This window comes from Labeo rohita, chromosome 1 (assembly GCF_022985175.1).
Source record: "Labeo rohita strain BAU-BD-2019 chromosome 1, IGBB_LRoh.1.0, whole genome shotgun sequence".
In the NCBI taxonomy this organism is placed as follows: domain Eukaryota; kingdom Metazoa; phylum Chordata; class Actinopteri; order Cypriniformes; family Cyprinidae; genus Labeo; species Labeo rohita.
Genome location: NC_066869.1, coordinates 43018321 through 43045486, shown reverse-complemented (window position 1 = coordinate 43045486; position 27166 = coordinate 43018321). Strand labels below are relative to the sequence as shown.

General features: G+C 36.1%; 3 protein-coding genes across 4 annotated transcripts; 1 reads left to right on the top strand and 2 right to left on the bottom strand.

The window, feature by feature from the left end:
* Positions 1–26: 26 nt before the first annotated feature.
* fbxl18 (F-box and leucine-rich repeat protein 18) lies at positions 27–6299 on the bottom strand. 2 transcript variants are annotated; one of them, XM_051095134.1, is made up of 6 exons: positions 6134–6299; positions 5443–5640; positions 3873–3987; positions 2417–3770; positions 557–775; positions 27–464 (listed from the first exon to the last, which is right to left on the bottom strand). In XM_051095134.1, the coding sequence occupies exons 1-6, from the start codon at positions 6152–6154 to the stop codon at positions 317–319; spliced, it is 2055 nt and encodes a 684-aa protein (XP_050951091.1). In that variant the 5' UTR covers positions 6155–6299; the 3' UTR covers positions 27–316. The 2 variants fall into 2 exon arrangements, with proteins under 2 accessions (XP_050951091.1, XP_050950358.1); XM_051094401.1 differs by having other exon boundaries at positions 2417–3987.
* Positions 6300–7695: 1396 nt separating this feature from the next.
* Positions 7696–11789, bottom strand: actb1 (actin, beta 1). Its single transcript, XM_051100466.1, has 6 exons — positions 11639–11789; positions 10562–10686; positions 9447–9686; positions 8691–9129; positions 8426–8607; positions 7696–8340 (listed from the first exon to the last, which is right to left on the bottom strand). Exons 2-6 carry the CDS (start codon positions 10682–10684, stop codon positions 8197–8199), a joined length of 1128 nt encoding a protein of 375 aa, XP_050956423.1. The 5' UTR covers positions 10685–10686; positions 11639–11789; the 3' UTR covers positions 7696–8196.
* Positions 11790–19255: 7466 nt separating this feature from the next.
* fscn1b (fascin actin-bundling protein 1b) lies at positions 19256–26865 on the top strand. Its single transcript, XM_051120121.1, has 5 exons — positions 19256–20212; positions 21920–22076; positions 22303–22424; positions 22551–22721; positions 24299–26865. Exons 1-5 carry the CDS (start codon positions 19384–19386, stop codon positions 24502–24504), a joined length of 1485 nt encoding a protein of 494 aa, XP_050976078.1. The 5' UTR covers positions 19256–19383; the 3' UTR covers positions 24505–26865.
* Positions 26866–27166: the final 301 nt, after the last annotated feature.

Below are 27166 nucleotides of genomic sequence, written 5' to 3'. Positions count from 1 at the left end.
ACCAACCAGAAATGAAGATATGAACAAGGTTTTATTTTGGCACATATACAATGACACTTCAACCTGGTAAAGAGTTTGTTTACACTGCATCTTTACTGGGAAACGATGACTTTATTAAAAGTTGCGATTGTCCATTTAGCTCAATGATCTTTTAAGTCAAAGCATATGGTTTTCCCGGAATCCTTTCACCGGATTGCTATTATTAAATAAACAAAAGGAGAATCCATACAATGCATAATTCTGACCTCTCTCACACAAAACTGCACAGGTCAAGCATTACCCAGGTTATTCCACCACATGATTTCACCTCATGTCACTATTTCATAGGCTCTTCAGCGACACGGCTTTTGAAAAGCGTGATCTCGTCCAGATGGCAAAGTGGCATACCTCTGATCACTTGGGCCAGATCCTCATGCAATAAAGGGTAAATCACCACGCTAAGGGCTGGACGAGATATTGAAAAACTGCAGGAGGAAGAGAAAGAACCAGTAAATTCCTGAAATGATGCACTCATTTGGAAAGTCTTTATTATTACGAATATTTTAAAGCAACTAACCTGTCGAGCAGGGTTTTCTGCAGTGTTTTACAGGCCACCAGGGTACCACCCATGAACATGTGGCACATAATGACATCAGCGCAGCTCTTCATGAAGGCCGCCACAGCGGCGGACTGGAAGATGCCATGTCGAGAAACTAAGCACAGACGCCTCAGCTGGTGACACTGACTGAGTACTTCAAAAAACGCAGCGTTCGCATTAAAGTAGGGCTGCTCCAGCCTGCAGTTTCACACATATACAAACAGAGATGAATGCAGGGCTAAATCAGCTTGCTAAATAAAAATTAATGAATTAATATTTTTAATTAGCTATTTCTACATCCTGCATATTTCTAACCCCAAAATAAACACTTACCAACAGCGAATGAGATTAAACATTTACTAGCCAGTTAAGAGGTAACATTTAGAGGAATTATAAAACAAAGCATGCTTAACATCTGTTATAAAACAATATTCCATATAATTTCATAGAAACGCATCAAGAAGATGCACAAAAGCTCAGTTACTGTTGTGCAATACATTTTACTTCAACCTTATGAAGCCAGTTTTAATTACAAAATTACCAGAAATGTATTTTGAAAATATTAAAAATAAAATCATAGTAAATGTTATTGTGAAAAATAGTGTTTAGCTGAAAATTTAATATATGATGGTGCAAGTATCATAATTAAATTTTTTTGGTTAGGTTGTTCATGTGATCTTTTCAAATCAATATCAGTGGTAAAACATTATCATTTACATAACATAAATATTAGACTAGGCTACTTGGTTGGCAAGTAAAATAATTAGATTTAAAGATTTAAAGATCATTAAAGATTTTTAATGTTTTTTTTAAAGACTTCTCTTCTGCTCACCAAGCCTGCATTTATTTGATCCATAATACAGCAAAAGCAGTAATATTGTGAAATATTTTTACTTTTTGAATGAACTGCTTTCTATTTGAATATATTTTAAAATGACCAAAGCTAAATTTTCAGCATCATTACTCCAGTCTTCAGTGTCACATGATCTTTCAAAAATCATTCTAATATGCTGATTTCCTGTTCAAGAAACATGTCTTCTTCTTCTTCTTCTTATCAATATTTAAAACAGTTGAGTACATTTTTTCAGGATTCTCTGATGAATAGAAGATCCAAAGATCAGTATTTATCTGAAATCTAAAGCTTTTGTAACATTATACACTATACCATTCAAAAGTTGAAATCACATGAATAAATTACATTTTAAAATATATTCAAATAGAAAACAGTTATTTTTAATAGTGAAAATCTTGCAAAATTGTAGTTTTTGCTGTACTTTGAATCGAATAAATGCAGGCTTGGTGAGCATAAGAAACTTCTTTAAAAAAACTTACTGTTCAAAAACGTTTAATTGTTAATACATCAATGTAAGAAATAAATATAACCACTTGAACATACAGGATATACAGCAATTCTGTCAATATGATGCAGCCCTCTACTGGTGAGTTACAGTTTTAACATGAAATTATTTGTGGCATGGTCAGCGGAAAAAAATCTTTATCTATATATGAAGAGTTCAGATGCAAAACCAGCTAAAAGCCATCTCGATCAAAAATGAGATAATGACACTGAGTGAATGCTCCTGTCACAAAGTACATGTCCATCAAATACTTTTACTTCAAACTCTCTAAATTCCAGCCTCAGCCCAATCAGAAGTACCAGTACTTACATAGAAACCTGCACAAAGTAACCAGAAAGAAATGCTAATTTTAAAGAAATACATCAGATGGATTTAGAGGCTTTTGCAACTGAAGTCTTCATATATTAATATATTTATTTGCAAGTCTACGATTAGATTGTTGACTACATTTTGTGTGTAGAGTGTGTAGTCACGTGTTTACCTTAAGTCCCTGAGTTGTGTACAGTTGGAAAGAGCCTCCAGAAGCGCCTGTGTGTAGTTCATGGTCTTTAAAGATCCAAGATTTGCCAGCGATAACGAACGAAGATCCTTGCACCCCTGAACCAGCTCGATTAGTCCCGTCCCCTTCAGAACTCCCGGTAAGTGAGCGAGGGTGAGCTTGCGCAAAAATTTCATCCCTCCCAAAGCAGCTAACTCACCATCTCCAACATTGTAGGACCAGGAGCACGCAGTGGGGTCCTTACGCATGGCCGGCTCATTGCGTGGCATGGCAGAGGAAAATCCTGCGCCAATCAACTCCAGCTCCACTAGATGCGGGCAACCTTGAAGCAGAGGCTGAATGCAAAAGCCTCTATCCTGCCGCTCTTCGCCTTGACCCACGGTGACCTCTGTTGTGGGTCGATATGTGGGTACACCGATGCGAGTGCTCTTTTTAAGCCCGAGAAGTAGTGATCTTGAGGACAGGTCGGTGTTGGAGTCTTGAATGTTCATGGGTGCTGGAGGGGACTGTGCCAAGGCACACACCGGAAGTGCCAAGGAGCACAAGGCATTGAAACGTCCTAAAGTGCCACACAAGTGTCCATCCTGCCCAGAAGCATGGTGGTAGTGTGTTGCAGATAAATTAAGGTGAATAAGATGCGGGCAACATTCAGTAAGCGCTTTGACGCTCTCCGTGTCCATCTCCTCGTCACCCTTCCCACAGCTCTCGGAGAGAGGTCCTCGGCCACATGCGCGCAGGTTAAGACTCCTTAAGGGTGTGAGGTCGCAACCCGCACTAAGGAGCACATGTAGAGGGTTGAACCCTGGAGATGAACAACGTGAGAAATTCAGGTATTCGGGGGATCCATGCGCCAAGAGCCGCCCAAGTATAGCACCGTCCAAACACGTACGTGGAAGCTGGAGAGCGCTAACAGTGTTTCCCACCGTTGACGCCATGCTCTCCATTAGGGCCGTCATTGCAACCGTCCTTGGTGGTGGGGGACCTGGCACAGACAGTACCAGTCCCTTAAGACCCTCCGGAACTCTCATACTGAAAACAGCCAAGTAGAGTGCCAACAGAGTGCGATTGACTTCACCAGGCGCCAGGCGTGCGGAGAACCAACGCAGGTTCTGATAGTGCGGCACGCTGCTTTGGCCCACCATCAGCTGCGCGCAACCGCCCGCTTCCCTCCAACCCTCGCTGGCCTCTAGATAGAGGTGCAGGCTGCGTAGGGCACTGCAGCATGGCACTACGCCGTACGAGGGAGTCAGCAACGTCTGCTTGAGCTCCTGCAGACGTGCCAAAGCAGACTTGCCCTCAGCGCTGAGCTGATGGAGGTCAAACCCCGGCCCCACATCTAATGCCAATGTGCGTAGAGAACGAAGAGAGGTCAGCAGATGCGAGAGGCGAACTGAAGTCAATCGACAGCCTGAAAGGTCCAGGCTAACCAGAGACTTACAGCGAGTGACTTGATCCATCGTAGAGCCGGCCAACCAATAGCAACCACTCAGGTTTAAAGCCTGCATGTCACAGGAAACGTTCTTCAAGAGCTGCTTCACAGCATCGTCGTTTGCCTGTGAATAGGAAGCAATGCAAAGGTAAGATTTTCAGGTCTTGGTTACCTATTCTGCTTGTCAACCTTTTAAAACCTGTCAAAGAGGTTTTGGAAATTGCTGTAATTAATTGATGATATTGGTGGCATATGAATGGGATAAAACTACCATGTACACTGCCATTCAAAAGTTTTTGAACAGTAAGATTTTTAATATTTTTTAAAGTCTTTTTTTCGAACAATTTTTGAAATATTTCTACCATTTAAAATAACTGTTTTCTATATGAATAGATTTTAAAATGTAATTTATTCTTGCGATTTCAAAGCTTAATTTTTAGCATCATTACTCCATTCACATGATCCTTCAGAAATCATTTTAATATTCTGATTTTTTTGCTCAGTTCAAAAGAACAGGATTTATCTGAAATAGAAATCTTTTGTAACATTATAAATGTCTTTACCATCATTTTTTGATCCATTTAAAGCATCCTTGGTAAATAAAAGCATTCATTCCAAGTGTATAATGTTATAAAAGCTTTTTATTTCAGATAAATTCTGATCTTTGGACCTTTCTATTCATCAAAGAAACCTGAAAATGTACTCAACTCTTTTAAATATTGGTTCTAACAATAATTAAAAAAAAGGTTTTGTTAACAGCAAATCAGCATATTAGAATGATTTCTGAAGGATCATGTGCCACTGAAGACTGGAGTAATGATGCTGAAAAATTAGCTTTAATCACAGGAATAAATTACATTTTAAAATATATTCAAATAGAAAGCGGTTACTTTAAATAGTAAATATATTTCACAATATTACTGCTTTTGCCAAATTTTGGATGAAATAAATGCAGGCTTGGTGAGCAAAAGAGACCTCTTTAAAAAAGGTAGTGTATGCCATCATTTTCCGGGAAAAGTGTTCATGAACTTATGAAGTCTTCATTATACTTTTCTATATAATTATAATAATAGTAAAATTCCCAGGAATCATAGCATTTTTTCTATGTATATTTGATGAAAATGTACAACAATAATCAATATGTTTATTAATTATATAATAACTTGTATTAATTGTATAATAACTAATACTTTTTTAATTATTATAATTTTTTTAAATAAATATTAAATAATAAACACAAATTATAAATTTAAAATTGAGCAAAGAAATATAATAAATGTAAATGTGTGTAGATTTAAATTCACAAAAAAAGAACTTGATTTAATGATTTAATTTAGGATTTTTGATTTAACAGTGAAAATGTTGGCAGGGCAAGAGGAAAAATACAAAAACTGTTGAACCCTGATCAGGCATCAAAACATTATAATGCACATTAGACAAGATGGATAGCTGTTCAGTAGTTCTAGAACCTCAAATGGAATGTAATCAAATACATATGCCCTAATAAAACCGTTGATTGTCAGAAATACTATAAAGTTAATGAGAGACATTAAAAGTGTGTTTGTTTTTTCAAGCTTACTGTGTATTCTTTATGCAGCTGTACATGGGCTCTCAAGCTCTTGTCCAGACAGAGAGTTCGAAGTTTCCGGCACACTTGACTCACATTGAGCATCAGGTCATGGCTTGGTATGAATCGCAGGATATTCAGTAAAATCTCATCTGAGAAGTCTGAGATGGTGACACAGGTCTGGGAAATGCTGTCTGAGCAGCACAGAGCCTGGAGAACATCAAGAAGAAAGATTAATTCATGCATAGCACTAATTTGACTGGACTGAGCTGGGGTTTTTGTAACCAAGTGAGGGAGTTCATTGTTTACTGAACGTGACAATGAAGTTCTGCATACTCAGCTTCTAAATAATGTATTACAATACAGCTGTAGTAACCAGTACTGTCAAAACAAATGTTAAAAATGATAGAAAACTTTCTAAACGCTAGTCACGTTATTCTACTGTTTATACGTCTGTTAGTAGTATGTTAAGTATTTAAAGCTATATTACAAAAATAAAAACGTCAATAATATAGTATTAAGTCGGAAATTTGGGTTATAATGTTCTACTAATCTATTCCTTAGGAATACTAAATATCTTTGTGTCCAGATATTTAAAAATAAATGTATCCTAATCGTTTCAAAACGTAAATAAATAATCTTTGCAGGCAACAAAATGTAGAAGCTAACTAGCATTAATGATCAGCCTTCCGTTGTAACTTACCGTTTCAATTTGATTATCCATGACGCTTTAGAGAAATATATTTGGATATGTACGTTAGAAATATACATAAAGAAATTCTTGCCATCTCAACAAATGTATAATAATTTATCCATTGAAAATGTGATTGCCACTGTAGGTACACATATAGCGGCAACAAGAAGTAGCACCATCGGAACGTTTGAAAGACGTACCTATTTCCGGTAGGATGCAGCTAGTAAAAAGATCCCCGGGTGTGGCCTTTTATTTAACTTTTACAAAACATATTTGTTTAAACATTTAACAGCTAGGACGTCAAACAGAAGTTCTCCGGGTGTGATCTAAACGTGAAACACCGAACAGACAACTAGATTTACATTATTTTCGTTTTCAATCTTATAACGATAATTATGAAGAGGAAGTAAATAAATTAACGGGGTTAAATAGAGATAGATACATACATACATATATATATACATACATATAGCAGTATTTAAAAGTATGTAAAATGTGACACAGGACACATTTACAAACTGGCTTGGGATGGAGTCAGTGAATTGAATAACGTGTTGACGTAAGTTTTTGTCAACTATACACAATGCATTAAGGGTGAAAACGTTTTCAATTTAAATATCAGGGTAAATTTAACTTATTTTGTCTTCTGGGAAACATGTAAGTATCTTCTGTAGCTTCTGAATGGCAGTACTAAATGAAAAAAAATTTAGGCAAAATAAGAAAAATGTACACCCCTGGCTCTTAATGCATGTTTCCGTCTGGAGCATCAGTGACCAGTTGAACCTTCAATAATAAATGCAGTACGAGTCCCTTTGTTGTCCTCAGTGAAAAGATGGATCTCAAAATCATACATGCATTGTTGATAGGGGTTCAAATACACAGAAATGCTGAAAAACCAAAGAATTTGTGGGACCTGAAGGATTTTTTATGAAGAACAGCAGGCAGCTTAAACGTTAAGGACAAACAAGGTACTCATTAAAAACTATCACTAAACAAACAAAAAGCTGTGGATCTTTCCAGTAACCCAGTATTATTAAGAATCAAGTGTATGTAAACTTTTGAGCATCCATTTTTATAAATTCTATTATTTTCTCTTGTGAATTATATGTAATTGTCTTGTGAGAAATCTTATTCAGGTCAGTACTAAATAACATGCATTTTGTATGATCCCTCTTATTTTGGTAAAATAGTTACCATTTTGCAGATTCTACAAGGTGTATGTAAACCTTTGACCTCAACTCCAAGTATTTAACTTAAGATTATACAAGCAACATTAGTAAAGCCATTTGACACTTTAAAAATTATATGGAAACTAAATTAAGAACTTATTTGTAGCAACCCAGATTATGTTTCAAGTTTTAGATATTCTGGTTATAAAAAGAGTTGCAAAGTGCCATAATGCTTTGACACCACTGGATCCAGGTTTGAACAAAGCCAACTTATGTCAGTTTCCAGCTGGTGTCTATGGGAAAACTTGAGGCTAAAATTATAGCATACTGCTCAAGTGAGGTGTTTGAAAAAGTTTAAAACATCAGAAATTGCTCAAGACAAGTGAAGACAAAGACAGTGTGTGGTTTTACATGTGCACGTTTTATTTGGGTTTTACTTGTCAGTGTACAGAGACACCCTGGCTTACATATGTAAGGGACGTCCCTCATTCACATACCCTAGGGGAGTCCTGCAAGATCTTCACGTTTAAAAGGTAAAGCTTTCCCCATCATTGCAACAATAACAAACTGGGCCAAGTTTAAGGCTGAAGTACAAAAAGAAAAACAATGCATTTGGAGTACATAATTTACATAAACACTATAACAAAGGTCATGTATGCCCACAGCGATGAGGGCAAAGTGGTAGACGCTTCTGGAATGACTAAAAGAAGAAATGTACATTGAAGTCCTCTCGGGGAAAGCTCCTCCACTGCAAGACAACTACCTCCCTTTCCAGTTTCCGCATCCTGAGTCAATGCGCCATACAGAGCAGAAGCCATGCTGATGTCATCTTGTTCGAGAGGTTTAGGTTGGTCGTTCTTTTCAATCCTACTGCATGGCCATTTAGGGTGGCAACAGTTCTGTTTAGAAGCACTTCCTGTGGACGATGGAAGGGCCAGACTCATCGTACTCCTGCTTGCTGATCCACATCTGCTGGAAGGTGGACAGGGAGGCCAGGATGGAGCCACCGATCCAGACAGAGTATTTACGCTCAGGAGGAGCAATGATCTATGAGAGAAAAGACATGTTAGTGCACCTTAATAATTGCAAGATGATACAACCAAAAAAATAAAAAACAGCTAAGGTGCATCACCTTGATCTTCATGGTGGAAGGAGCAAGGGAGGTGATCTCCTTCTGCATACGGTCAGCAATGCCAGGGTACATGGTGGTACCTCCAGACAGCACGGTGTTGGCATACAGGTCCTTACGGATGTCAACATCACACTTCATGATGGAGTTGAAGGTGGTCTCATGGATACCGCAAGATTCCATACCTGTATGAATGAAACAATTTAGTCTTTCTAATCCAATTCACACACAAAAACTTTGCATTTCATGCACACAGAATGAAACTCACCCAGGAAGGAAGGCTGGAAGAGAGCCTCAGGGCAACGGAAACGCTCATTGCCGATGGTGATGACCTGACCGTCAGGCAGCTCATAGCTCTTCTCCAGGGAGGAAGATGAGGCAGCGGTTCCCATCTCCTGCTCGAAGTCCAGGGCCACGTAGCACAGCTTCTCCTTGATGTCACGGACAATTTCTCTCTCGGCCGTGGTGGTGAAGCTGTAGCCACGCTCGGTCAGGATCTTCATCAGGTAGTCTGTCAGGTCACGACCAGCCAGATCCAGACGCAGGATGGCATGGGGAAGAGCATAACCCTCGTAGATGGGCACGGTGTGGGTCACACCATCACCGGAGTCCATCACGATACCAGTGGTACGACCAGAAGCATACAGGGACAGCACAGCCTGGATGGCCACGTACATGGCAGGGGTGTTGAAGGTCTCAAACATGATCTGTCGAAACAAGCAAATTTAAGTTAGACATCTTCCTTCACTCTTAAAGTAATGAAACCAAAAGTCACTGCATGGTTAAGGAAGCAAAGTCTCCTTGGCACACCATGCTGTAACTTTCCACACTCAAGACAGTGTTAGAAAAGAGAAGTGTCAAAAGTCAACCATGCAGGAAATACATTTCAAAGACGGATAAACCTTCTATCAGGACATCATGGTAGAGGACAGACAGCCTGAGAGGAAGTGGATAGAAAGGAAGTGAATAAAGAGGAAATAGACAAGAGCAGTAGGCTTCATATGAAGATCTGACAGAAACACACCTGTGTCATCTTCTCCCTGTTGGCTTTGGGATTGAGGGGAGCCTCGGTAAGCAGGACAGGGTGCTCCTCAGGGGCAACACGCAGCTCATTGTAGAAAGTGTGATGCCAGATCTTCTCCATGTCATCCCAGTTGGTCACAATACCGTGCTCAATAGGATACTTCAGGGTCAGGATACCTCTCTTGCTCTGAGCCTCATCTCCCACATAGGAGTCCTTCTGTCCCATGCCAACCATCACTCCCTGGAAGAAAGAGGTTTAAAGATTAGGTACCAATCCATTCAGCATAGATAAGCAACATTCATTTTAAAGGGATGATAATTGAATCCACACATAAAATGGGTTTTGATTTAGAAACGATAACGGTTTTCAATAATTTAAACCAAAGAGAGCTTGTTAGTGATGAACTTGTTTCAGATCAACACTGAAACAAGTTGATCTTAAGTGATGCTGCTGTACAGCTAAAATTGAGATTTAATCAAGTTTTTCCAACAGGTGAGGCTGCTTTGAAAATCTGTATTGTATAAAAACTCTATAAAAGTGTGACTTGAAATTAAGACGAATGAACAGTAATATGGGACCCTGAATCACAAAACCAGTCATAAGGGTAATTTTTTCAAAATTGAATATTATCCATTATATGAAAGCTGAATAAATAAGCTTTCCATTGATGTATGGTTTGTTAGGATAGGACCTATATTTGGCAGAGTAACAACTATTTAAATATCAGGAATCTGAGGGTGCAAAAAAATAAAATAATAATGAGAAAACTGCCTTTAAAGTTCTTCAAATAATGTTCTTAAATGTATGACTAATCAAAAATTAAGTTCATACATTTACAGTAGGAATTTTAAAAAAAAAAATGTCTTAATGGAACATGATCTTTACTTAATTTCCTAATGATTTTTGCCATTTAAAAAATAAATAAATAATTTTGACCCATACAATGTATTTTTGGCCATTGCTACAAATAAACCCCAGCGACGAAAGACTGGTTTTGTGGTCCAGGGTCACATAAGAAAAATAAGACATCTTCCAGAATTTTATGAGACACTTTAACAATCATTTATCTTTAATAAACTGTCGTCAGAGAATTAAAAATTAAAATATGTAGTTACCTGATGCCTGGGTCGGCCAACAATGGAGGGGAAAACGGCACGAGGGGCATCATCTCCAGCAAAACCGGCTTTGCACATACCGGAGCCGTTGTCAACGACCAGGGCAGCGATTTCCTCATCCATGGCTGTAAAAATGACGAAATCGTTAAAAATGCAATCGTCAGTATCTCTTGTAGGCGGTGATGTGTGAAGCAATTTGACATCTGGCCAGTAGGCGGCGCAAGGGCGCAGGGATGAAATCAAGCGATTTGAGACAAAGGAAGTGGTCAGGCAGTCTCACTATTGCCTTATATGGCAATAAGTTCGAGCAGCTCAATGCCGCCGATTCAGCGTGTGGAATCAGACCAACGGACGCGACCACTCCCAGTTTCAAAGGCCGAGATAAGCGCTTTACCAGACGACCACCATTATGATCCTGGTGCTTGCAAAATTAACCTTTGTCAAGAGGATATTAAGCGCAGGCATTTTAGCACATGCGAGTGCTGCAATCATATTTAATATGTGAAGCACAACTCGATTAAGTTGCAGCTAAATAATCAAAAATAAATTTTAAACAAGCTTTTAAACATTTAGACTTTTTTTGAACGGATCAAACGGCTCTAAAGGAAAAGATGCCGGTTACAGTGTTATAGTAGCCACACCCACCATTCAAACTGCGAACACAACCACTGAGGACACCATTTAACTTAATCTACTAAATCCACATTTAATTGCATTATGTGAATCAATTAAAATGACTTTACACCCAAAAGCATAGATTAAGCTAATCTGGTTACCAAAAGAAGCTTAACGGTTAAATCCGTCCAGATGAGAACGCAAAAATCGCTACCGGTTGATATCACGGAAAAGGCATAAAATATTTGTACTTTAGACTTGAAATTATAACTGTAGAACTCACAGAAAAATTATTATACTGATTAAGTTACTTAAAACGCATTTAGAATTAAAACTCAAGTCACATACCAATACGTACTCTGCGTAACTTCAATAAAAATAAAATTAACTTCCAACAAGCGTCATTAATAACATTAATATAATACTAAAAGCCATTTAGTATTAATATAAATGCATTCTCACCTGTGTATTAGTAGGTTATTGTCAACAAGGGGTGTGAAGATCTTCTCAGCGTGCACTGAAAACTCACAATACCAAGCGTGAGGTGGGTCACAGTTTTATACCCGGCGCTGCGGCCGGCTCCTTCCATATAAGGTAAACTTTCGGCATCGAGCGCTCTGATTGGCCAGCCGTCGTCCACTTGGCGAGTTTCAAGCTAGTTGCTTGAAATTCAAGTTCTGAATTGAAATAATGTATGGCAGGACTAATCGAGCAAGCAAATTTATTGGAAAAAGATAGACAGGATAAGTCATTTAATTCCACGTAGCTATATATATTATTGCTGAGTAAAATGTTGTAATTTGGCATGGGACCCAGTGACATTATCTCGCGATTCAGTGTCGATACAGTTGTTGCTTTTTACTTTGTATACTTTGTATGTAATACGTTTTTTCATAGAGACTAAATAGTTCGCTTACTAGTTGGCTGAAACTCTAGCAATGGATCAAATACATTTAAATGAGCTTTTAATCAGATTGCACACATGACAGATGTAGACCACTGCAGCCTACTGCGACAGTTCTTATTCTAATACAATTTCTTACTCATTATACATCATTTGTGTTGTAATGTATGTCACTGCACTAATAAATGACCATAGTGTAGTAGCCTATATGGAAGTCATCGTTGGTAAAACAGAGGAGCATTATTAGATCATATCCTTTCGAATTGATCTTTCCAGTTTGTATGACATAATCTAGCTCAAAGCGATTCATTCAGGATTATTTCATTAAAAGACATATATTGTTCCCCTATGCAAGTATCTAATTTTATTAGGTCAGTTTGAATAGATGAACTACGTGGGCGTGGCTCCCATTTAAAGTGCAGATATTTCTCATGACCATTGTAACATCGACTGTAAAATTAGTATTAAAACGTATTAAGCTGTCCTCGTTGCACTTAATCATGGGTTACTTTTGTGCACAGTGGTTTGAATCAATTTGTCGTTTGTAATGCTGTGAATGTAAAGCTGCAGGCTGCTGCGGATGCTTCAGGAGTCATTCAGAAATGAATGAAATGTTGACGATTTCTCGTTCGGACCGAGGTCGCCTGTATACATAGTAGACCTGAAGTATATAAGATCAACTAATTTTGAAATATTTTAGCTTATCGGGTTATCTGCAAAGCGGGGGATACAAAACAATGGCATGCTGCTCGCCTGAACCGGACACTTCCTGTCAACCCGGTTTTTGCGTAGTACGTCATAACCGATTACGTTTCACGCTGCTGCAGTAGAAAAATCTTGGGAGTGCTCATGAATTACATGCTTTGTTTGCATTTTTTAAGAATAACATTCATGTCAAATGGTAGTATGCGTCTTAAGTGTTTCCTAAATGTTAAATGCGCCCTTTCCCTCGGTGTTAACATTCGACAGAGTAAACATTTGCCCTAAATGTCATCAAAGAAGAAATTAAAAAGATTCTGAAAGCTTCTTGTACTAAATGAGACCACATATTAATTTATTATAATGTTGCAGTGGAAACTATGCTAATCCTTTATGAGTTTATGTATTTTGTTTCATAAGTAGGCAAGCAGTAATCTGTTATCTGTCATGGGCAATCTGAGACGCGTGGCAACATGTCTTGACTGGGGTGCTCTGCATTTTTTTGTCTTATAAGTGTGGAGCTGAAAAGACAACCAAATTGTGTGTTTTATATTAAGTAACTATCCAGGAGCTAGTTATATTAAAGCATCAGTGCATCGCCGCAGTGTAGTAGTGTGTGATTTATCTAGTGACGAAAGTGGCTTGTCATCAAGAGATGGCTGGAATGACAGCAGTGACACCCCATACACCCGCCCACCCCAAGCAAACATGTGCCTAGGCGTGAAACGGCATTAATATTCAGTTTTGACTATGTATGTACTGGTTCCCACAGTGAACTCAACTGTGTAATCTTAATATTCTACATACAGCTCAATAAGCCATAAAGAAAAGATAAGCTTAGTCACACAGGTGAATGAGTCATTGTTACAGCCTATTGCCACATAATTTTTCACAAAGTGCTTCACATTCCTAGTGTATGGAATAGGTAAAGCATTCAATCCCTCTTGGGTGTGTGAGTATCAGCTTGATGTTTAGGGTGTGGGGGTCTATGACTCCACCGGTTGCAGCATATGTGTGTGTTTATGATGGTGTTTTATCTGTTTTGAAATCAATATTGTTTCTCTCATCAGCAGAATACTGAAGCCCTTATAAGGATGTTTCAAACAGAAAGAGGAAGAGGAAGAGAGATAGACGACTTAAAGTCTTACACCCACAGCACATTGTGACAATTCTGAGAGGAAGTCACAGAAGCCTATATCAGAAAGGAAATATAAAGTAAACCAAGCTTAATTTAGGCTACTCTTGGAAATAAGTCTATCGTATAAACTGTGGTAAGCTTGTAAAGGGAAATTGTTCATTCGTTTATTAGTTTAAGCAGCTGTTTTGACATATGGACATGTTTATTGTGGTGGAGAGTACCAACACACACAGACAGTAACCACAAATGAAATGTTTTCTTTCATATATCCATATACAGAGTTCAAACATTTCCACTGTGCAATATAAAGGAAATGAAATAACCTTTGTGTTGTGTGTTGTTTACAGAGACACTATGTTCAGGGCCCCTTTAAGAGATATTCAGCCAATCTCCTTATAAGGCAATCTCTGGATGAGTCACATGGTAAAGTACTTTGGAACGCCAAGGCGATGTCACGTGATTTCTTAAAGCGGAAATTAGACAGAGTGATTGGGACTCTCTGCCTTTCTTCTCCTGTCATTGCATTTTGTTTGTTTGTTTTTTTTAAAAAAAAAAAGGATTATTGTGCCTCTTTACTGTATTTAACATAGGAAAATGGAAATTCACAATAAGGTTACATACAAAAACACTGTAAGTGGCCTAATGTCTGTCTCCACCCATCAGATCTAAAGTACCCTATATGGAAACATTGACAGGTAACACAGACTCACGCAAAGATCTGATGGGATGGACTGATGGATGTTGCTCTCTCTAAGCAAAGGGGACAGGTAGGCTCCTAATATGGAAATATAACCAAAATGACAAAGGTTGAAAGAAAGGAACTAAGCATGATTGGTTGTGTGAGTAAAGTGCATGACATATGCCATGATGTAACACCAGTGTTTGTTTTCCACAGGTACAAACCTATCCCAGGTGTTTTCCGTGTATGGCGATGGGTCAGTCCTGCTTAATCCTTCTTAGAGCAGTTCAAAGCTCAATGCTTTGCATTTAGTTGAGATATGTGGTACAAGCCAACTTTATGTTGCCTAATTAGGCTACTAGTGGAGACTGTAGCAAAAAGGCAAGGATCTCACATACGGAACTCTCATAAAATGCAACATGATTTGTATTCCAAATAAGTTCTCTGATTGTACACGCTAAATAAGGAAAAGAGGGTGGTCGCTCAAGTGTCTGTCATTTCAGGAATGTATATGTGTCTAAACATGCACAAACTCAAGCACATTCTTAAAAAGATTCAATTTCACTTTTCACATGGCTGCAAACATGCAATCATGCCACTGGGGTTCTGTAAAAACTTAAAATTACATTATTCGGTTTGATAAACAATAAGATGCAATGGAAGTAGGTTTAATTAGGTATGCTATGGATATGTGTTTTTTATTTTTTTATCAGAACATCTTTTTATTTATATAGGGTAACACTTTAAAATAAGGTTCCATTAGTTAATGTTAGTTAATGTATTACCTAACAATGCACGATACATTTATTACAGTATTTGTTCATCTTTGTTAATGTTAAGTTCATGTTAATTCACAGTGCATTAACTAATGTTAACGAACACAACTTTAGATTTTAATAATGCATTAGTAAATGTAGAAATTAGAAGTATTGTTTATTCTTAGTTCATGTTAACTAAAGTAGTTAAATAATTAACCTTATTGTTAAGTGTTAACTTAAAAATGATTATTTTAATTATAAAATATTTTATTATAATTATATAATTATATAATTATTTTAACTAATAAATATATTTAAAATAAAAATGCACTATTGTTCAAAATTTGAGGTCAGTCATTTTAAAAAAAACTTTTATGGTAACACTTTACAATAAGGTGTTATTTGTTAACATTAGTTAATGTACCAACTAACATGAACAAACAGTAAACAATACATTTATTGCACTGTTTATTAAGTTTGGTTAATGTTAGTTAATACAGTCATTCATTGTTTGTTTGTGTTAGTTCACAGTACATTAACTAATGTTGTTCATCCTCATGTTAACTAATGAACCTTACTGTAAAGTTACCACTTTTATTTTATTTTATTATTCTATTAAGCAACAACATTAAAATTATGAAATGTAACAAGAAGGACATTTATAATGTTAAAAAAATGTTTTTATGTACAAACTATAATCATATTTTCTAAAGGAACAACCTGCAAAAAGATTTTGTGCTTCAACAACTGCAAAACCATCAGCAGAGAGAGCTGTTGAGTCTGTGCAACACGCACAATTTTTTGCAAGGATATGTACTTGCATGACACACAGATGGGTTCAGTTTCAAACATTCAGCATGCCTTTATTTTTTTGGTAGCCTACCTTATCATGGGCACATATCCCCAACAGACAACAGGATGGGGGACTCCAGACGTTACCATGTTTTTGACTTTAAATCTTTTAGGGTACTGGACAAAGAAGAATATGCAACATATGTTGTGTGAACTGATGTTTACAAAAACGTAAGCCAACCAGTAAAAGAGTCTTAACCTCAAAGTGAGAAATATGCCACATTGTACATCAACAGCATTTCAGCTGATATCTTCTGCTACTTATTTTTGAGTTAATTGGGGAGAGAAAACTCAATCTAGCTTGCAGCATTATATATTTTAGGACGTTATTTTCACTTAATGGTTTGATTAGTTGGGTTTGACAGATGAACCTCATTAAATCCAGAGATTTGCACATTGTGCATCGTTTACGCTACTTCATTAGCACACAGTGATTATGGGTGTATCTTCGTCAGTGCTGATTTTAAACTGACAGAGCAGCCCGGAAGCAGGTCAGCAACATGTAGCTCTAGGCCACATAAGAGTTCAGCTCATTAAGACAGTAAATGAAGCTTGTTTAATTCCTTCTATGTATATGAATGCAACCTAAACATAGCTAAACATAACAGTATGATATCTGTTGTCACAGAGATGTTTTGTCTTGATCACAGTGTTTGTCCCACACAATTATAGCGTTCTTTGTTTCCCACAATAATTTTTTTTCTCCCCAAACTTTTAGATTTTTAAATTGTACATTTCATGTTGATTCTATTTGTAACTCAAATTTTAACTCTGGGATCAAGAACACATACATATGTCTGTGTTAAAACGAATAGCCTGATGTGAATAATACATTGTTCCTTTAATTCAATCAATAATTATATCTCTTGATTACCTACTGTGTGTGTGTGCATGTGCAGAGAAGAAAAGAAGAGCGTATGAGTGGAGAGATTTAATTTCCATCAAACAGTCAACAAAGCATAAAGGACTCAGTCAATATCCTGTCCTTTACAAGAGGAAGAGGAAAGCTGCTGTTTGGCCTGAAAATAACCTGAGCAAGTTCCTGCTTCCTTCATCATTTCCTTATTTCAGCTGAACAGAGGATATGTTTGCGGAACATCTATATGCATTATGTTATGGTGTAAATCCACAGTATGAGCAGCCTATTGTCAAGCAGACACGAAATACACAGATCTATACTAGACATACAGTATAACATATGCACTGTATATATATATATATATATATATATGATGTAACAAATGTGGGGAGTCATACCCATTCTCTGAGAAAGACCTATAGGGCTTACTGACCATAGAGAGTTATAACCTTGGTTACACAGGGCTACATAGGGCTATGATCATCACTTTACGATAAAACCTGCACAAAGCACATGATGAGCGCCCCCTTCTGGTCTTTATCCTGCAGCAACCTTGGCTTTCCCAGAAGGTTCCTCATCCAAATACTGACCGTGCTCAAGCCCTCAGGGGAAAGCTACAGGTTGATAGCTGTTGCGGAAGGTCTGTTCATTATCCCATTCACCCATGCATGATCCACTGTTTCATTACTGCTGTCTTGCTGATCTTAGCTAAGGTGTGGATAAAGAGACATTCTGCATTTACTATTGAAAATAACTGCTTTGTATTTGAATATATTTTAAAATGTAATTTAGTCATGTGATTTCAAAGCTGAATTTTTAGCATCATTACTCCCGTAACGTGATCCTTCAGAAATCATTCTAATATTCTGATTTGCTGCTTAAAACATTTATTATTATTATTATTATAGATAGTAACATTATACACTATATACCACCCCCATCAGCATATTAGAATGATTTCTGAAGGATCATGTGACACTGAAGACTGGAGTAATGATGCTGAAAGTTCAGCTTTGATCACAGGAATAAATTACATTTTAAAACATATTCAAATAGAAAGCAGTTATTTTAAATAGTAAAAGTATTTTAAAAAAAAATCTGTCTTTGCTGTACTTTGGATCAAATAAATGCAGGTTTGGTGAGCAGAAGAGAATTCTTTAAAAAATTAAAAATTAAAAATCTTACTGTTCAAAAACTTCTGACTGGTAGTGTAAGTTCACAGACACTGATAAGTAACAGACATGAGACAATTATAATAAACTCACAACACGTTTTTTTAGTGAACACTTGCAAAAAAAAATTGCCATTAGTGAATGTGCACTTGTGTTAAAAAAAACTGTTAAAAACAGTTAAAAAACTTAATTTGCAGATAATATTAATGCAATTAATGAGTACATTTTCATGATTATGTTTCATAACGCACTTAAGCACACCTTTAAAAAGTGCACTTTAATGTCAAATAATGTTAAATCATTGTGTTTTTATATTATGCTACACATTATATTATTTCAATGTGTTGACTAACATTGTAAAGCCTATAAAAACATTAAAACAGTATTTTATTATAATTTTAACTGGTGTGTTACATATATTTACATTTGATATATTAAATGTACTAAATTGTAACTTCATTACAAATGTGTAATTACAAATATATGTAAATTGTAGTTTACCTGCTTGTCACAATTCTGCAATATACTTTAACCATATTGCAAAGACAACAGAATTATTAAATTACATATAAATATGTAGGCTACCTAAGTCCTGCAAGTGGGTCAAAAACAGTTGAAAAAAGTTCAACTTGTATTTAAAATAATTTTAAACTATAATAGATTTTCCTTCTAATGCACATAACATGGGTGATAAGTGTCCTAAGATATTAAATTCTGTTCGCACTTCAATAAAAAATAAAAGTGTACTTCATTTCACAAGGGAAGGCACTTTAATTTAGGATATCGCCCTACTCTTCCCATAGCAACAGCAGCGAGATGACGTGGGAAGGTAGTGGTTCAAACTCTTTGTATTTTACTAGAGTAAATCAAGTGTTGCAAACAGCTACCAGATCTGTGATGCATCTGCGTGTTAAATAAAGCAGCAAAATACCCACAAAGTTTACATACAGCCTACATATCAGCATCACACACACACACACACACACTCTCTCTCTCTCTCTCTCTCCCTCCCACACCATCCTCTCTGTGTCTCTCACTCTCTCTCCATTCTTTCTAACGCGCCATCGTACATCACTCGTCACACCCACTCCTCGGAACCGCTGCTCACCGATTCTCACCGAACCGTAACATCCGAACAGCGCCAGCATGTCTTCGGAAGGATTAGGCGAGACTTTGGTGATTCGCTTCGGGCTGATAAACGCCGATAACAAATACCTGACAGCGGAGACGTTTGGTTTTAAAATCAACGCCTCGGCGAGCTCCATGAAGAAAAAGCAGGTGTGGACCCTGGAGCAGTCCGGGGACCACGGAGACTCCAATGCCGTGTTCATCAAAAGCCACCTGGGTCGCTACCTCGCCACCGACAAGGACGGCAACGTGACCGCAGACAGCGAGCAGCCCGGCCCGGATTGTCGGTTCCTCGTGATCGCCCACGACGACGGCCGGTGGTCCCTGCAGTCCGAGCCCCACTCGCGCTACCTGGGCGGGACCGAGGACCGGATCGCCTGCTTTGCGCAAAGCATCTCGCCTGCGGAAAAATGGAACGTGCACCTGGCAGTCCATCCTCAGGTGAACGTCTACAGCATCGCGCGTAAACGGTATGCGCACCTGTGCGCCGACAGGAACGAGCTCGCCGTGAACCGCGACGTGCCGTGGGGCGTGGATTCGCTGCTCACTCTCGTCTACCTGGACCACCGGTATCATCTGCAGACCGCCGACAACCGCTTCCTTACGTGCAGCGGTGCCCTGACAGCCAAGCCGGGCACGGGCACTGGCTTCACGCTGGAATTTCGCGCGGGGAAGGTGGCTTTCCGGGACGCCACGGGCAAATACATCGCGCCCACGGGCCCCACCGGGACCATGAAGTCTGGCAAGAGCGCCCGCGTCGGCAAAGATGAGCTGTTTGTCCTCGAGCAAAGTCACGGGCAAGTGGTGCTTACCGCCAGCAACGACAGAAACATCTCCATGCGCCAGGGTGAGATGTGATTGCAGCATACACATTAATAAATAATGCTAACGGTTATGCACCATATTTGGGCGAATATAGGGTGAGTTGAAGTAAAATGGGCCACTTTTGGTTTTAGTAAATCATCTAGAGTTTAGTACTAAATGTGCCTACAGACTGCTCTTTGTGTTCATTGTGAAAAAATGCATGCACTGCAAGTCTCTTCTGCTCATCAAGCTTGCATTTATTTAATCTGACATACAACAAAAACAGCAAAATTTTAAAATATTTTACTGTTTAATATAACTGTTTTGTATTTGAATATATTTTAAAATGTAATTTATTCCTGTGATTTCAAAGCTGATTTTTAGCATCATTACTTCAGTAACATGATTCAGTAATCATTCTAATATTCTCATTTGCAACTCAAAAACATTTATTATTATTATGTTGAAAACAGATGAGTAGATTTTTTTCAGGTTTCTTTGATTAATAGACAGTTCAGAAGAACAGCATTTTTGCATATTTTTATCTGAAATAGAAATATTTTGTAGCATTCTAAATGTCTTTAGCATACTCACTAAATAAAATTATTAATTTCTATAATTTCTTTCCCAAAAAGAAAAAAAAAATAATACTGATTCCAAGCTTTTGAATGGCATAGTGTATAATGTTGTAATATTGATAATAATAATAATAAAAGTTTCTTGAACAGAAAATCAGCATATTAAAATGATTTCCGAAGGATCATGTGGCACTGAAGACTGGAGTAATGATGCTGAAAATTCAGCTTTGATCACAGGAATAAATTAAATTTAAAAATTTATTCAAATAGAAAGCTGTTATTTTAAATATTAAATATATTTCACAATATTACTGTTTTGCTGTATTTTGGATCAAATAAATGCAGGCTTGGTGAGCAGAAGAGACATTAAAAAACATAAAAAAATCATACTGTTCAAAAAATTTTGACTGGTAGTGTATAAAACATGACAAACAGATATGCATGCTATAGAAAAGCCAGTTTGGCTCTGGCTTTTTGCCTTACAATTAAGATGTAGACATGCAGAAAAGCATCATTAGGATTTTTGTAACTTTATAATAGTATTTTATGTTTTTTTTTTAATTATTAATTTAACATTCATTTAACACAATTACCCTTTCTGTAAAATTTCTTTCAAAACAATCAAATAAAAACTTGACTCCTTACTTTAGAATGGTAGTGTTTATTGTTACAAGATTTCCATTTTGACTAAATGCTGTTCTGTTATTTATTTTTTTTTTACTTTTTAAAAAATCTTTTTTATTATTTTAAAAAAAGTATCTGAATCCTGAAAAAAAGTATCACAGGTTCCAAAAAAAAAAAAAATAAATTAAGCAGCACAACTGTTTTCAATATTGATAATAAATAAGCATATTAGAATGATTTCTGAAGACTGGAGTGATGGCTGGTGAAAATGCAGCTTTATTTTTTGATCAAATAAATGCACCCTTAGTTAGCAAAACAGACTTTTTTAAAAACATAAAATATATTGCTTATCCCAAACGTTTGAACAGCAGTGTATATTGTTTAAGGGATGAAGTTAAACAGCTCTTGAATATAACAAGCACCTTTCACTTGTTATATTACAGATCGAAGAAAATATACAGTACATGTACTCACAATATCTATTGATTAACTTCACTCTCCTTGTCTGTTGGGTGAAATCACAATCTGAATGAATTACTGTTTTTTAGGGGTTGATTTATCAGCCAATCAGGATGAAGAATCTGATCAGGAGGTGTTTCAAATGGAGATGGACAGGGAGACAAAGCAATGTGCCTTCCGATCGTGCAATGGGAAGTACTGGAGTCTCACCCCAAGTGGAGCAATCCAATGCTCTGCTTCTGCTAAGTAAGAACAATTAATACTTAACTAAGTGAAGGAAATAGGCACAGGGTAGAAAAGCAGATTAGCCAGTTTGTGTCTGAAAGATATTTGCGGAGTGAACCATATGGCAAGAGGAATTAATAAAGTCAATAGGGAATGCAAATAAAACAGCTTGTCTTGGGTAGATGTTTGTTTGCATGGTCATCCGTGTACTCAAATGGTTAGACAATTATATACCTGTTTATCCCAGATCACCCAGTTGTTTCTTTGACCTTGAGTGGAAAGGGTCAAAAGTTGCGCTGAAAGCCAGTAATGGTAAATACCTGGCAGCCAAGAAGAACGGACAGCTGGCGGCCGCTGTGGACTCCGCAGGTTTGTGTCTGTTTTAAACAATTTTTGTCATGCATGTGTAAGTCAATAGTACCATACTTATTATTCTCAGCTAATAGGTTATGTATAGCATGTAGTAGTACTAGCTAGTGTTGTTTTGTTTAACAGGCGAGCAGGAGGAGTTTGTGTTGAAGCTCATCAACAGGCCATTGATAGTGCTGCGTGGGGAACACGGCTTTATTGGTTGTCGCAAACAAGGAACTGGAACGCTTGATTCCAACCGCTCGTCCTATGATGTCTTCCAGTTAGAGTATAACAACAATGCTTACAGCCTCAGAGGTGAGTGATAGTGCTACTACAATTCATGAAGATTTACTAACAGTTGATAGGAGGTAAATAATTACTTAGGACCCTGGAAAATCTGTTTAAATTTTATTTTATTCAGTTTTATTTTTCTGCAAATTCCATTTTTCTGTTTCATTTTTTTCTAAAATTTATTTTACTGCTTAAATCATATTTTTGAAATCAAAAAGCCTATGAAGTCTGTTATATGTGTTTTCATTCGTTTTGAAAAAAAAAAGAGACATTTTAATTTTGGAATTTTTAAAATATATTTTCTAAAGTGTAACAAAAAAATAGGGCCCTATGATGTTTAATTTTCTCCCCAAATTCTGTTTTATTTCATTTATTTTATTTTCTCGCCATTTCTGTTTTATTTTTTCCCAAATTCTGACTTTCCATTTAAATTTTTCAGGATTCCATTTTTTGTCTGGGTTTTAATTTTAATAGTAAAAGCCTATTAAATCTGTTTTATGTTTTCCCAAATTCTGGGCTGTTCAGTTTTCATTTAAAAAAAAAAAAAAAAAAAAAAAATAATTCTAGATTTAAATAAAAACAATTCTAGTATAAATACATACATACTTACAGACAGTACATGCATACATACGTTTTTATGGCCCTATGAAATCAGTTTAGTTTTTTCCCCTCCCAGATTCAGTTTTTATATTTTAATGTTTGCGGATTTCCAGGATTTTTTTCAGTTATTATTTGTCTGTATTTTATTTTAACGCTTAAATTAACATTTTCTGTAATCAGAAATTCAAGTTTTCATTTTCAATCAATCAATCAATCAATTAATAAATAGTTGAAATTTTTAGTTCAAGAAATAAAAAATATATGTATTTTCCAAAAGATAATAATAAAAAAAATAATAATAATGAAGTTTAGTTTCCTCCCAAATTCAGTTTTTCTGTCTTAATTTTTTTTTTTTTTTTTTTTTTTTTTTCAGTTTTTATTTGTCTGTATTTTATTTTAATGATTAAAGCAACATTTTTTTTTTATTAAAAAGCTTATGCAATCTGTTTTATGTTTTCCCAAATTCTGGGCCATTCAAGTTTTCATTTTCAAAAATAAATAAATAATAAAAAAATTGACATTTTTGGTCCAAGAAATTAAAAAAAAATTCTAAAGTCTACAAAAATTAAAAAATAATAAAACATTTTTTTTTAGGGCCCTATGAAATCTGTTCATTGTCAAAAAAAAAAAAAAAATCAATATGTTTAGTCCTAGAAAAGTATATTTTCGAAAGTCTACACAAAATAAATAAAATAAAATAAAATAAATTACAATTAAATTTAATAAAATAAAATAAAATAAATACGTTTTATGGCCCTATTAAATCTGATTAGTTTTTCCTCCTAGATTCTGTGTTTTCTTTTTTCATTTTTCTAGATTCCATTTTAATGGCTTATTTAAATGTTAATAATTAAAAAGCGTGCAATCACTTGAATTTATAAAATTTGAACAATGCAATGATTTTTTAACATTTGTTCAATAATACAGCCCTAAAAAGTTTTATTTCTTTCAGAAATTCTGTGTTGTCTGTTATTTACTATTTCTCAAATTTTTCTTGTCAGACTCAATGGGGAAGTACTGGACGGTGGAGGCAGACGGCTCTGTGATCAGCAGTAGTGATACACCTGTCTATTTCCACTTTGAGTTTAGTGATTATAATAAAGTGGCCATTAAGACAAAGGAGGGCAAGTATCTTAAGGGAGACCATGCTGGTGTGCTCAAAGCCAGCGGCCAGGGGATTGCTGATGCAACAATGTGGGAATACTAAGAAACATTCAGCAATCTACACACACAAACAAACGTGTGTTCTGTAAACCTATACGTAAACATAACACATTCTCTACAGCATAAGCACAATATGATAACATACAGTCCATGTCACACAACATACTTAAATATCTCAACAAAATCTACTGGCTCAAGACACAAAAACACGTTTGAATGTGAAAATAAACAAATGCACAAATTATCACAATGCACAAATTAGCTTAAACGTATTCAATTAAGTAAATAGTTCGGCCAAAACTATAAATTCTGATATCATTTAATCACCCTCATGTTACTGAAACCTGACTTCTGTGAAGCATAAAAGACAATATACTGAAGAACACTGAGGTGCAAACAACATTGGACCTTTTTGATTTTCATCGTATGGACAAAAAATACAATAGAAGTCAATGGGAGCCAAAATTGTTTGGTTATCAATTTTCTTCAAAATATTTTTGTGTGTTCAGCAAAAGAAACAGGTTTGGAAGGACATGAGGAAGAACAAATGATGACAGAATGTTCATTTTTGGGAGAACTGTCTCTTTAAGAGAAGCACAAATTGATGGTATACTGACAAAATATTTTTTACAAAACTGGATTATTGTTGCACAAACTGTTGATCTCCATGATTAAGTTAACGGTGACACTTTACAATAAGTTAACATTTAACATTTAACTGATAACATTTGTTAACTACACTACCAGTCAAAAGTTTTTGAACAGTAAGATTTTTAATTTTTTTTTTAAAGAAGTCTCTTCTGCTCACCAAGCCTGCATTTATTTGATCCAAAGTACAGCAAAAAAAAGTGACATTTTTAAATATTTTTGCTATTTAAAATAACTGTTTTCTTTTAAAATGTAATTTATTCCTGTAATTTCAAAGCTGAATTTTTAGCATCACTACTCCAGTCACATGATCCTTCAGAAATCATTCTTATATTCTGATTTGCTTCTTAAATTATTATTTATCATTTATCAATCATTTATTATTATTATTATTATGCTGAAAACAGCTGAGTACAATTTTTTCAGGTTTTGTTGAATGTTTCTTGAACAGCAAACAGCATATTAGAATGATTTCTGAAGGATCATGTGACACTGAAGACTGCAGTGATGATGTTGAAAATTCAGCTTTGATCACAGAAATAAATTACATTTTTAAATATATTCAAATAGAAAGCAGTTATTTTAAACAGTAAAAACATTATTTAAATTTCTACAGTTTTTGCTATACTTTGGATGAAATAAATGCAGGCTTGGTGAGCAGAAGAGATTTATTTAAATAACATTAAAAAAATCTTACTGTTCAAAAACTTTTGACTGGTAGTGTACATTAGTTAACATGAACTAAGAATGAACAACACCTTTACAGTATTTATTAACCTTAGTTAAATGCTCAGTTCAACATTTACTAATACATTTAACAAGATTAATAAATGTAAAAAAGGTATCGCTCACTGTTAGTACATTAACTAATGTTAACAAATGAAACCTTATTGCAAAGTGTTACCAGGACAACTCACTTAATGGGGTGAAATTCTGTCATGAAATCATGCAAAAATACATTTGCAAGCAATTTAATGCACATCATGTAGTCACTGTCTCTCAGATGCTTTCAAGGCCTAATTCTGCCTCCTTATAATAGATATTTCTAGGAAATTCGCAATCTAAATGTGCTATTACATAATGGTCAATAATTTGCTTATGCAAAATGTCTTATATGCCGAGGCTTCGGCCATAGGGTTTGTTCCTGCTCCCAAAAACATTTTTAGAGTGAACTGGCTTCTGTAATGAGGCCAGGTTTTAAATAGCTGCACCGTGGCTCAGAAAAAAAAAACTGGAGAAATATGCTTGTTCACATCAGAGATTTAGATTTCCTTACACACACATAGACAGGCACACAAAGTGAGTCAGAAGCAAATCATTTGTTTGTCAAATTGTTACTTGTGGTGTTTGTGGCCATTTTGGGTTACTTGACTTGCATTCAGCATTGTGCTGACTATACTGGAACAACAGTGTTTTTTATGTAACTCTAGCTTATTGTTGATGACATGTTGATTTGCACTTTTTCGGCTAAAGCTTTTTCATGTGAATGTGTTGAAAGAAAAAGACAAAGTGTTTGTGCCTTCCTTAGTGGGATAAGACCTCCTGAGGTGTGAAAATGCAGTTTTTTGAACCTCATTTTAATTTTATTCTCATGATGTGCCATTTGCAACTGGACATGACAATGGAAATAAACAGAAAATGTTGGAAAGTAAATACTTAAAAAGTGTGCTTGGTTTTTTTTTTTTCAGTTCTTACATAATATGTTATCATCAGTTATGCAGTTACGCTAAATAAACAACCTATTTTGTCCCTTGTAGATGACATTTGTAACTAAAAATTTTATATTTTCCAAGCAAATGTGAGAAGATTTTGTTTTTACCTTCTCTTTGTCTTTCTCCATTTTATCTGCCTCTGTTCCTTAACTATTCTCTTCTGAATTCTCTCCACCTCGACCTTGGAGGCTTTCCAAGATTTTTCGCACTGACATTGAGGCTCTGAATGAAACTCAAGAAGACTGCACTACACACACAGACACTCTCTCTCTCTCTCACACACACACACACACACACACACACACACACAACACACATAAGGATTTACTAATATCTAACAGATGT